The sequence below is a fragment of the Mandrillus leucophaeus genome, unplaced genomic scaffold, assembly GCF_000951045.1.
Source record: "Mandrillus leucophaeus isolate KB7577 unplaced genomic scaffold, Mleu.le_1.0 Scaffold317, whole genome shotgun sequence".
Classification (NCBI taxonomy): Eukaryota; Metazoa; Chordata; class Mammalia; order Primates; family Cercopithecidae; genus Mandrillus; species Mandrillus leucophaeus.
Window position 1 is genome coordinate 1,474,195 of NW_012103332.1, and position 13,030 is coordinate 1,487,224.

General features: G+C 51.2%; 1 protein-coding gene across 1 annotated transcript in view; it reads right to left on the minus strand.

Annotated features, from left to right (window-relative positions):
* The window catches only part of SLC2A9 (solute carrier family 2 (facilitated glucose transporter), member 9), a 195,429-nt gene extending 183,577 nt beyond the window's left edge, over window positions 1-11,852 (minus strand). Inside the window, 3 exon segments of the mRNA XM_011987830.1 lie at window positions 1,185-1,311; window positions 4,880-5,033; window positions 11,790-11,852. Of these exon segments, the coding sequence (XP_011843220.1) occupies window positions 1,185-1,311; window positions 4,880-5,033; window positions 11,790-11,852 (344 nt within the window).
* Between the last annotated feature and the right edge of the window lie 1,178 nt (window positions 11,853-13,030).

The following is a 13,030-nucleotide window of genomic DNA, read 5'->3' on the forward strand; positions in this document are numbered from 1 at the left end:
TTGTTCATCATCTCTGCGAGCAGACACCCACCCAGCACCCAAAGCAGCACTAATGTCTGCACCTCTTCCATTCCAAGGGTTTCTTTCTTCTTCTCAAGAGCCCAGCACCCCAGGTGAGGCCTAGCTCTCACACCACAAACCCCCACCAGGCTTGGGTCCTTCCAGCCTGCGTTAGATCCCGTTCCTTAGAGTCTCTGCTCTGTTCCTGGTCTCCCTGGTCCTGGGGCTGCCTCACTCACCCATTCCTATGCCCACTGCAAGGGGAAAAGAGAATTCGAGGTGATCACTGGACGCTGGGCTGAGCTCCTCCAGCATCACGTCTCCTTCAATTTCACAGCGACCTCACAAGGGGCTCGACGCCAGCCCTCTACAGAGGCACCTACGTGGGGAGTTGGGATTCTGTGCAGGCCTGCTCAGCTCACGCTCGGGGTGGTCTCCACCTCGGGAGGGCCTCCCAGGGTGAGCCTTGGCCCTCAGCCTGCTCACAGCCTGGGTGGTGCCGGATCATGCTCCTGTTCTGGCCTCCACAACCTTTCTGGTCTGGCCTCAGCTCCCCTTTCCAGCCTCTACCTCTCCAGCCCCTTGGGCCCCACATCCAGTTACCCTTAGGTCTTCACCATTCCCAGAAAGCCTTGAGCTTTCTCTTTCAAGCCCCAGAGAGGCCCGACTGACCTCCCCAGGTAGAATAAAGTCCTTCAGCTGTCCTGTGGCTCCATGCAGCCTGCCTCACTGTCTGGTGTTTATTAAGCCTCTGTGACTGCTGCTGGTCTGGGGGCACCTCGAGGACATGGACGTATGTCGTATTCATCTTTCTACCCCAGACACAACAAGGTCAACACCCAGGGAAGGGCGCTGAAGGATTGCCTGAAGAGTGATCCCTCTCTTCTCACAAAGCAGCACGAGTAAACAGAACACATCAGGACCTTTAGGCCGAGCAGAGCAGAGGTTACATGACCGCAAACCCCACAGGGAGGGAAGAGTTTGGGGAGTGATTCTAGCCAATAATAAAGCCGTCTCTGGTTTCTCAGTTGGATCAGGTCCTTTATGAGGATTGCTCTACGAGATCCCTGAGGGAGGGAGGGGTCGGGACAGGATTCAGACGATCACAGGTTCCTACCTGTAACACGACGGCAGCATCATCCACCTTGTCCTTGAGCCCCTAGGTTGTTGCAGTGAAACCTTGCCCTGTCTTTTGGTTGGTAGATGGACAGGTAAGCAGCCCTGGGCTTGCCGTGGCTCCTCCCATCTCCCCTTGTTCCTCTTTGCCTTCATCGATCATGTCAAACTCCCCCACAGCTGGACTGTTGGTGCCTGCCATTAATGGTCAGGGGCAGGAAGGAGGGGCGGAGCGCACAGCATGGGTCCTGCATTCAGACAGACCTGGGTTTGAATTCCAGCACTGCCACCTCCTGGCTGTGTGATCCTGGGCAAGTTGCTTAAACTCTGAGCCTCTGTTTCTTTGTTCATGAAATGAAGGTAACATCAATAATTAACTACCTTGAGCCAAATTGTGTCCCCTCCAAAAATGTTGCATGACATTTTTGTTGCAAGGATGGGGTGTGTTGAAGCCCTAACCCCGATGTGATGGTATTTGGAGATGAGGCCTTTGGGAGGTTACAGGGGTTAGCGGAGGTCATGGGGGTGGCCTCATGGTGGGATGAGTGTCTTGCTCCCTTGCACTTTTCCTCCCTCTGCTGTGTACAGACAGTGAGAAAGAGGCCATCCGCAAGCCGGAAGGACGGTCCTCACCAGACAACGAATCCACTGGCACTTTGATTTTGGATTTCCAGGTTGGAGAAGTATAGGAAAATAAATGTCTATTTCTGAAGACCCCAGGCTGTGCTATTTTGTTACAGCCAAAGACACTGGCGTCTGAGTATTTCTGAGAATGGAATGCGCCTGGCACGCAGTACATTCTGGCAGAGTTGATGAGCTGGCGATCACAGTCTCTGCTCCTCTTCAAAGACAGACGGCACATGCAGGGAAGTAGCTGCCCAACTGGGGATGACACTTCCCAGCCCCTGGATCTGGGCAGATGGCTCAGTCCTGGACTCAAGGCCTTCTCGGGGTGCTTGCTCTGGGCTCCTGTAAAGTATGCATGACGAGCCATGGTCTCGAGGTTCAAAGGACATCAGGCTAAAAAGTGCCTCGTGATATCTCAAGACTGAACACCTTGCTATTCATGCTGGCCACAGAGGTAGAGCTCTGATAGCCCGAACAAGAAGTCCCGTGGCCTAACACTGGCTGGCACAGAAAGGATCTGTTTTAAAAATGACTGAAAATGTGTCTGATGCCTGGGAAACCAGAAGCCCACCCAGGGCCAAACTCTGGCTCCACTTGCTATGTGACTGTGGGCAAGTCAGTGAACAGTGTGCCTCAGTTTCCTCATCTGTAAAATGGGGATAATAATGATCCATACCTCACAGGGCTGTCATGAGGGTGCACTGAGCTGACTAATGCGTCAAAACTGCATGGAGGAGGGCCTGCATCTCATGTGGGCTTTTTCCATCTGTGCTGTTACTGATGCTGTCATAATATATGTTATTCATCTTAAGAAACATAAAGGCCACCCTGGCTGTGTAGGTCTTCAGAAATCCCCTCCTCTCCCGAAATGGAGGGAGGGCACGTTAAACCCTCTTTGTCTGGCTTACCACGGTCTTTCCCATTAAATACCTCTAAGCTCTGGCCCCTCCTGTCCTTCTCACTGACACCAAAGTTGCTTTTCTAAAAAACAGTGAGCATATTAAATAAGTAAACAAATAAGGGGGCACATCTTCTCAGGACCTCCTGAGGCTGTGTCATAGTTAAAGAAAAACAAATTTTAATTTAAAAAACTGTGAGTTGTAAACCCCCACCCCCATGAAACTGCCATGGTTCCCCAGTGCCGAAGACTAAAATCCTGATCCTCAGCCTAAGATCTTAGGCCCTCTTCTTTTGACTTCATCCTGCTTTTCCACCTGTTCTTTCATCCCAGCTCCCCATTCCCCCTAGGTACTGGCACATCACACGCTATTAACTTCCTACTATGTCACCATGTGGGCACAGTCGGGCCTTTGTGTGTGTGCTTCAGCTCCCTACCTCCCTGTGACACCTGTGGAAATCCTACACATCCCTCATGGCTCAGCTCAAATACCACCTCCTCCAGGTTGTCTTCCCTGATCCCCAGAGTTGGACACATCATAAACTTTCAACAATGCTTGCTAAATGAATAAGTGAGTAATGGGATTGCTCCTTCCTCATGTTCCCACAGTCAGTGCTTGAACCCATAACATTCTATCCCAGGTGCAAGTTTCACATATCTCTGCTCCATAAGCCATGGGCGCAAAGGATCTGCCCCCTCTCACCTGGATGTTTTGATGAACTTTCAAGATGAAGCAAGAGTCCAAATTCCTAGCTCTCTTTCAAAGACAAATATGGACAAGTCAGATCCCCATCTTGAGATGACGCCACAATGACAAAATCAAAGATCACCGACTGTTGCCAGTGCTTGCTGAAGCCATCTAGGCCCCCTGGTTTTCAAACTGTTTTTAGCAACAGAACTGAACAATGTCAAATAATTAACAAACTTTTTCAACATAGAACTGATCTGCGCAAATAGTGCTTAGATCCCTGAGGCACCTCTGCAAAATTCCAGGGCTCCTGGGAACCTTTGAGGCTCACGGGCCCAGGCTTCTCCTGTGTTTTATACACAAGGATGCCCGACTCCCAAGCAAGGAAAAGCCTGGAAGGCACTTGGGGCTGTCCTCAGCCTGCTTCCTGTCTGCCCCCAAAACAGCCTGTGCTCCAAGAACCTGGAGCTCCCTACATTTCCCCAGATGTGTCCTACAACCGGGCCCCCATCCATCACTCCACCTTCCAAACTTGCTCAGGCATCACTTCCTGCAGGAAAGCTTCCCTTAACCCTCCATCCTGCCCTTACCCGTGGGTGGTGGTGGGTCAAAACCAAAGCCAGCACCCACAGGATAGCACCTAAACCTTACAGCCTAGGTAGGCGGGACCCAACCTTTAACTGCAAACCAGAGGCACAATGTGAAGAGGGCCTGGAAGAATTGCACCTGGATCTGATTTCAGAGTAAACCACAAGCCAAAGACGGGTCTTATCCAGCAGATACCTGAGTGGCCTCTGGTTGTAATTTAAAGTCAACAACAACAGGCCGGGTGCGGTGGCTCAAGCCTATAATCCCAGCACTTTGGGAGGCCAAGGTGGGCAGATCGCTTGAGGCCAGGAGTTCCAGACCAGACTGGCCAACATGGCGAAACACCATCTCCACAAATACAAAAATTAGCCGGGTGTAGTGGCGCACGCCTGTAGCCCCAGTTACTCGAGAGGCTGAGGCCGGAGAATCACTTGAACCCGAGAGGCGGAGGTTGCAGTGAGCCGAGATCGCAACGCTGGACTCCAGCCTGGTGATAGGGTGAGACTCCATCTCAAAGATAGATAGATAGATAGATAGATAGATAGATAGATAGATAGATAGATAGATAGGAAGATAAGATAGAGAGATAGATAAGATAGAGATATAGAGAGATAGATAAGATAGATAAGATAGATAGATAGATACCAACAACAACAAAACAAATCAAGAAAATGTCCAAGTTTCCATGCATAAGGCCCCTCCTGCTCCTTTCCCCGGCATTAGGGGCCAGAGGACAGCTCCCCCCCCCCCCCCCCCCCCCGGGACTTCCGAAGCCCCCTCTCATCGAGTCTCCCAACGTTCTCTCAGGACACCCACCCTCCAGCCGCAAGAACTGTCATTTCCCGCCCCCTGTCCCCGTGTCATCATTGTCTGTTTCTGTGCCTCCCCCGCCCCGAGTGGGGCCTGGACTCTGTCCCTGCGGCGTCCCGCACGAGACCCAGGAGCCCAGGGCCCTTGCGCACCCGAAGGTTTCCGCGGGGCCGCAGTGCCCTCTGCCGGGCCTTGGCGCGCACTCACCGGGGCGGGGGCGTTCACCACCGACAGGCTGTAGCCGTAGAGGAAGGAGGAGCCGAAGGCGCCCGCGAGGGAGGCCACGAGGAGCGAGCAGGACCAGTCCTAGGGGGAGAGGAAATCACGTCAGAGCCGGCACCGGGCGCGCAGCCAGGTCCGAGGGAAGACCTGGAACGTTCCCTCAGCTGGGGGAGGCCTTCCGGGGGAGAAGTCGTTGTCCTCGGCTGGAATGGAGGCAGAGAGAAGAGACGCAAATTGCAGGCCTGCAGACAGGGTTCCGGTCCACGTCCGCGTGCGCAGGCCGGGCGCCCTCAGGTTTAGCGGCCACGCCCTTGCCTTCCTTCCGGGTTGCGTGAGGATCCCTGAAACGCAGTTTTCAGCAGGTGCTCTGAGCAGCTCCACATGATCCTTTCAGCGAATTTGGCGAGTGTCCGACCCGGACAGAAAAATGCAAAGCCAGACTCCAAGCGCTATCAGCCAGGCGTGATTCTAAGCACTTTCTGAGCATTGTCTCTGAGTCCTTAGATCAGTGCTGTTATATCCTGTATTACAGGTGAGGAAAGAGGGGCACGGAGCGTGGCTGGTGCTATCTGTGATGGGGACTGAAGTCTAGGTGGCCTGGCTTCAGTGCCCCTGTAGTCACCACTGCACAGTCCCCTGCTGACTCGTCACCTGAGTGCAGTGTCCAGGGGCCTGAGGTTGCTGACCACCACACAAATGTGCACACACACACACATGCACATACTGTTCTAGGCTGAGGTGTCAAACTACAGGGGCTGGTCCAAGCCTTGGGACAAGGGCATGCAGACATAGAGATGCAAGGTTTGGCACAGAGAACAGGGTGTCTGCCTTGGTGTTGTCCTGTCCTGCAGCCCCATCTAAAGACAGCCACCACCAGGACAGGGCCACAGGGCAGAAACACCTGGATCCCTGGCAAAGGCTGACAAACTGGCACAAGCCAGGGCAGGAGGGACGGCCATCCTCAGCTGGTGGGGGAATATGGGCCAAGTGGACAGGGACCAGGTGCTCCAGAATGCACTTTCTTTGCCATCATTTGACATATTTGTGAGTGTGTGTGTTTTGTAGGCGCCAGGCCCTGACAACACTGTGGGGATGCAGCAGTGAAGAAGACAGATGGGTCCATGGTTCAGGGACACGAATCAGTCAAATCCCATCTGGAAGGGAATGTGGGTCTCTAATGGCCACTTCCCTGCTCTGCCCATCTCGTTTGTCTCCTCTAGTGCTACCAGCCACAAGATAGAGCTTTGGGGCTTTGAGCCAAGTGATATCAGCTTTACCTCCAGGGACGGCCCCATCAGCTGTAGGAGCCTGGTCAAGTGACTTGACTTTTCTGGGGCTCAGCTTACCCACCTGTGAAATGGGATCTCAATAGCAGCCCTGGCCACATATGTTGTTGAGGAGCTGCTGCAGAGGAGGTGCTCCGTAGAGGCTGCTGATCACATGCGGGGGCAAGAGGGAGCATTTATAAGCCTTGGGGATGGGTGCTGCCAAGTGAAATGTAGGACCAGAATATTTTTCTACAGTGAGAGGAGCTTGAGCTGAATGGGGATCCCCAATGGAACAGAATCACATTTCAGATGAAACGCCTGTTGTCTATCATTCTTTCTCTTTAAACCTATCCTCTGAGTCTTAGCACAGATACCACTTCTTCTGAGCCCCTGGACTGTGCCATCGTTTCTGTGCCCTGTGCCTTCTTTGCTCCCAGCCCCGATGTCCTTAGAGGACACAGACTCCTCCCTTATCTGCATCCCATCAGATTGGGAGCACCTGGTGTGAAGTGCCCCTGCCAGAGGCTGGTGAAGGGCAGGTGGGGGCCGTCTCCTCCTGCCTCAGCTGTGCTCCCCGGAGCCCTCTGCCTGTGTGGCCCGCCTGTGCCCTCCACCCGCTCCCCACTCACTGCAGGGGCAGAGGGCGCCCACTGACTGACGGCGCTGCTGCCCGTGCCGTGCCCCAGGGAGGGTAAGAAGAGGGACACCACCATACAAGCACGGGGCAGGGCAGTCTGCCACTATAGCCTCGTTCCATGTACACACTCAGCCTACCAGAGACACTGTTGCCCCAGTCAGCTGGGGCTTGGAGAGAGTATGCCAAAGTCACACAGATGGAGAAGTGCAACTCAAACTGGGGCCTCCCTGCCTCAAAGCCCCAGATCCCCCAGCCACACGCTGCCAGGCTGGGGCTGAGCACTGTCACATGGCTGCCACCCAGGCCTGCCCTACCCGCAGCCCTCCAGCCATGCAGAAAAGGTGTCTATATTTACCTTTCTTCTCCTCCCACCTGGCACCCCGCTCCTCAGGTGGTCACACTCCAGCAGTGCCCTCCCTGGCCCTGGAGGCCCGGCATGGCTGGTGTCATCTGTGAGGGAAACTAGGCCCAGTTCCTTGGAATTCATATTTTGTTTCCTTGCCACAGGTCTCGGTGACCCAGTTGATGGCTCGGTCCAGGGACCCCGGACTCTGCCAAGGCATCTCCGTGAATGAGGAGGCAGAGTCCACTTGAAGGAGGGCAGGAATTCCCGACAGGAAGTGTGGCAATTTGATCATGCCTGAACAGGAAACGGGGCAACATTTTTTCCCTGCTCCTAAGTTATTACAACAACGAAACAGTCCAAAAAGGGAAATCTGTCCTCTCCAGGATTACCACCCAGGGGGTGGAATTTTTTTTTTTTTTTTCTTAGCATCTTTTTATTTTTCTCTCTTAACAAAGCCTGGAGCAGGGTGACTGCCATTAACCTAGGATACCTCCCTAATGCTTGAAACAGAATGGAGAGGTGGCTGAATTTGACACAGAAGCCTGGATACAGCTCTGCCCCTGACTCCTCCATTTTTTTTTTTTTGACCGAGTCTCTCTGTTACCAAGGCTGGAGTGCATTGATGCAATCTCTGCTCACTGCAACCGCCGCCACCTGGGTTCAAGCAATTCTCCTGCCTCAGCCTCCCGAGTAGCTTGGACTACAGGCCGTGCGCCACCACGCCTGGCTGATTTTTGTGTTTTTAGTGGAGACTGTGTTTCACCATGTTGGCCAGGTTGGTCTTGAACTCTTTACCTCAGGTGATCTGCTCACCTCAGCCTCCCAAAGTGCTGGAATTACAGGCGTGAGCCACCACGTCCGGCTGACTCCTCCACTTTTTAACTGTGTGTCCTCAGGCAAGTCACTTTATTCTCTGAGCTGCCACTTCTACCACTGCAAAATGGAATATTGATCCCACTCTGACTGTCCTGCAGACTTATTCTGAAGCTCAAATAGAAAACAGCCAGCCCCGAGTGGCATGCTGGAAATGAGCGTGGGCTATCCTGGAGCCTAGGACAAAGGCGAGGGCTGTGGGTTTGGAAGAAAAAGAATTCGCCTCTTAGTCATTACTCCGTCCTGCTCATTCAGCACTGGCTGACGGGACATGTCCTGTGTGCCAGCCCCAGGCTGGCTCAAGGACAGTGTTGAGAAGGCGAGGACCTCATGCACGCCAGGAGGTTGTGGGAATCAATTCATCACATGGCCATGTTGCCTCAGATGCCAGAGAAGCACCTTCAATTTTGGCTAGGACAGTTTGTTACCAGAAGCAGAGAGCAGTGCAGAGGCTGGGCCAGAGCCAGGGACAGGCTTGGTGAATGCACAATGTCCAGGAGGCAAGGTGGGGCTCAGTCCACAAAAGAGAGACCAAAAAGTTAGCAAAGTACGTTTAGTAAAAAGCACACACTAACATAAAAGGTGTGGAGTACAGCAGACATGCCAGGAACCTGGAATGCGAAACGCACACAGAAACATCCAGCCCCGACATGCACAGTGGTGGGAATGTGGCTGCTCACAGCAAGTGGGGAACCAAGACTTGCAAAAAGGAAGACGACCCCTCAGGAGTTAGGCTAGGGATGTATTGAGCACACCAGTCATTCAGTGCAATCGTCCTTCTGCATATTAATCTGTCAGGCACGCCCCTGGGAGAAGCGGGTATTTCTTGAACTGGATTTCAGCCGTGCAGCCTGGTTTCCTCATTGAGTGGTGGGCCTAGAGCAGCATTCTGATGTGCACATCCTTAATTACAACATGGCCTAAAAAGGCAGAATTCCCCAGGACAGCATGGAGGAGGCACCACACCAATCTCAGCTGGATCTCGGAGACCCCCTGGAGGAGGCGGCTTCTGAGCAGATGGAGAAGGATATGGGGTGAGAGGGCAAGGAGCCAAGGCCTGCAGGCACAGATGCCTGCAGTGTGTGGGAGGAAGTGAAATTGTCAGTGGAGCATGGCTGGGGCCTGAAGTGCAGGAGATGGGCAGAGGAGGGGCAGGGACAGCCGCATCCCCATGCATGGAGGGCCCCTCTGCCCCTATGCTGTCCTGATGGGGACTGCATTTTCATCACCTCGTTTACCCCTCCTCATCCCGTTGCTGTGACTCCCCTCTGTATACCCTCCCTGTTTCCGCATCTGTAACAGTGGGGACCTCACCAGATTTTGCTAAAGTGCAAATTGGATCAGGTGACCCCTCATCCCATTAAAAATTGCTTCGTAGTTCTCTGTTGGGATTGCAAATTCAAAAGGCACCAGGAATTAGGCAGTTGACATGAATGTGTAACTACAGCTGGACAGAAAGTAAGAGAGGGGGGATGGGTCCCTCCCGGACCCAGATGGCAGCTAACCAGGGCTCCTGGTAGCCAGAGCACTTGCCTCACCTTCAGCTCATATTACACATGCACAGGACTTTCCCAGGTGTGTTCACATTCATGATACCATCCAGTCCTCAGAGGAACTATTAGACCTACATTTTGGTGCAACAACTGAAGTTCAGGGGGAGCATACAGGAGCCCGCCTCCAAAGCCAGGACCGGTTCCCCATTCAACAGGGCCAGCAGCCCCGCACTCCAGGCAACTGCTAAGGAAGCAACTCCTATCACAGATGAAGTCATAAGACAAACATCCCCAGATGTTCTGGGCTGGGGCACGTTCCGCCTGCTCTGACACTCATCGGTTCCTTCATTCGCTCATAACTTGCCTGTCTTTATGAAGTTCCCACTCATTCAGGTTCTCCTGACCTTGCTCAGGCCCTCCCTTCTGACTGCCCTGAACTGTGCTCACCCTTCAACACTGAACTCCCTCGCCACCTCCTCCCAGTAGCCTCCCCAACCTCTTGCTGCCTCTGTGCTCCATGTGCGCTGCTCACACGTGCCTTCCCCTCTGCACAGGAGCTCACCGCGGGCAGGGATAGTGTGCGTCTCAATGGGCTGATTGTGTCCCCCCAGATTCACATGTTGAAGTCCTCACCTCCAGCACCTTACAATGTGACTGTATTTGGAGATAGGGTTTTTGAAGAGGTAATTAAGGTTAAATGAGGTCATACGTATGGGGCTGTATTCCAGTATGCCTGGTGTCCTTATAGGTAGAGGAAATGAGGACACAGACACACACAGAGGGATGACCACGTGAGGATGCAGGCAGAAGGCAGCCACTCATGCCAAGAAGGGAGGCTTCAGAAGGAAGTAACCTGCTGACACTTTGAGCTTGGACTTCTGGCTTCCAAGACTGTGAGACAATACATTTCTGTTGTTTAAGCTGCCCAGCCTGTGGGACTTTGTCATGGCAGCCTCAGCAAACCCACAGTGTCCTAAGCCTCTTTGTATTCCTAGCCTTCCTCCAGCCTGGCTCAGGGACGGGGTCCAGTAGATAGGCATCACTTTCTGGAATTGACCTTAAACTGTCCTCTGGATGATTTCCTAAGGCTAAAAAGTTATCTTAGACAAGGTGGAAATTTCCTAGCAGGGAAGAGTTGGAAAAGAAAGGGGGTTTTCTATTGAGTATCATTTAAGCAGAATGTTTGAAATGACTGCATCCCTTCCTTCATTACACTAAATACTTAGACAGTAGATTCTTGACTCACCTAATGTAAGCACCAAGAAAAGATATAGTCTCCACTTAGAGAGAATTGCTGTCTATTTGGCATTATTCTTGTGCGGGGTCTTGGGTAACCTCAAACAGGTGACTGCACCCTTATCCATTTCACACCTCTATGGGGACAATGATGTTCAGTTTGCCAGTTTCACACTTTGTTGACAACTTGGTAAATGGACTTGTGTTGATCTCTGTCCTACCGAATACAGGTTTATTATAAATACAAATACATTTTCCCTGGAGTCACAGTAGCTTCCACACTCATCACAGGAGACAAGGCACAGATAGTCCAAGGTTTAAGAAGGATTCAAACCTGTACTAGCCACATAGCCTTGGACAGTGGCTTCATCCCTTTCTGAGCCTCAGTTCATTGCCGTAAAATAGGGCTAGTGATGCCCTCACCACGGTTTGATCCAGACAGAACCATGTAAAGAGTCTGTCTTTAAATGGGAGCCCTATGTAAAGGTCCAGCACAGAGTAGGCGCTCTCTGGCTATTGGTTCTCGAATCAGGTTTAAAGAGAGGGTCTGATGAGTCCCAAGAAGAAAGAAAGTCATTCTATTAATAGCTGCTGAGGACTTCCTGGAGGAAGGGGCAGGTGGACTAAGCCTTGTGATGGATTAGGGGGTGGATTTTAGTGTATCTTTAAGGATGATGACATAATCATTGTCAACATCAATGTCCCCTTGTTGAGAAATGACCTTTGTAATGGAGACTTTTGCCCCAAGCCCAGAAAGTCACCAGCAGATCAGGACTGTCAATTTCACTCTTCTGAGCCTCACCCCATACACTCTACAATCCTGATGCCGCCTTCCCATAGAACTTGGCTTTCAGCTGCTGCTCACTCTTTTCTCTGCCCAGCTGCACCTTAACAGCCTCCCCTTGACCCAGGGGGAAGGGGGAACTACCCCCTGGGTGACCAGAATAGTCATATAAGGGAGACAGAAAAAAAAAAAAAAGCACTGACCAATTTCTTTTTCGCTGAATCACTTTCTTCGTCTTCTCCTTGGTCCTTTTTACTGAGTTTCATGGTTCACTTTTCAGGTATTGAACTTTTGTTGTTGTTATTTTTGAGAAAGAGAAAAAGAAAGAAGCCATGAGACAGCTGCTTTCTCAGATGTGCAAGTCAGAGGAGGTGGCCCGGAGCAGCCTTCGAAAGGTTTGCTGTGAGGAGCTCTGGCTGGGATGCCAGGATGGGACTTAGCAGCATCCTCACTTGGGCACCTCCCTGCTCTCCTCTGTCCTCAGTTTCTCTATTTTTGAGTGCAGGGCTTCCCACACTTGCCTTGTTGCTTATTAAATACAGGCTGCTCTCTGGAATATTTTCATTCAGATGGTAATTCGTATGATGAGGCACATTTTGAAAACACTAGGCTAGCTGTCTCCAAGATGTAAAAATAAAATCAGTGCAAATTCAAACAAAGTGCCAGTCTCACCTGTCAAATTGGAAACAGTTACCAAAATCATACCCTGAATCGCTGGCATGACAGAAGTAGAAAATTCTATAGCTTTTCTGGAGTTTGGAAATATGTTTCTAGAACCATAAAAATATTTCTGCCCTTTTGCCCAACTACTACACTTATAAAAATGCATTCTAAAGCAGGAATAAAAATGTGCACAAGGAGCTAAGGTCAAGATGTTCATTGCAGCATTTTCCATGTTGGAAAAATGGTATTTATAATAGGATAAAAAAATATCTAGCAGAAAAATATGGATAAATTGCAATACATCTATATGATGAAGTCTTACGGAGTCCTTAAAAATTATGTTAAGGAGTCCTTTAAAAAAATAGGACTGGCACGGTGGCTCACGCCTGTAATCCCAGCACTTTGGGAGGCTGAGGCGGGCAGATCACGAGGTCAGGAGTTCAAGGCCAGCCTGGCCAAGATGGTGAAACCCTGTTTCTACTAAAGATACAAAAAATTAGCTGGACGTGGTGGCGTGTGCCTGTATTCCCAGCTACTCAGGAGGCTGAGGCAGGAGAATCACTTGAATCCAGGAGGTAGAGGTTTCAGTGAGCCGAGATTGCACAATTGCATTCTAGCCTGGGTGACAGCGTGAGACTCTGTCTCAAAAATAAATAAATATATATATATGTATATATATATATATATATATATATATATATATGAGAATATTTGATGCCGGGGGAAATGCTCATAATAAATTCTTACTTGACAAGAAAAAGGAAGATATATAAACAAACAT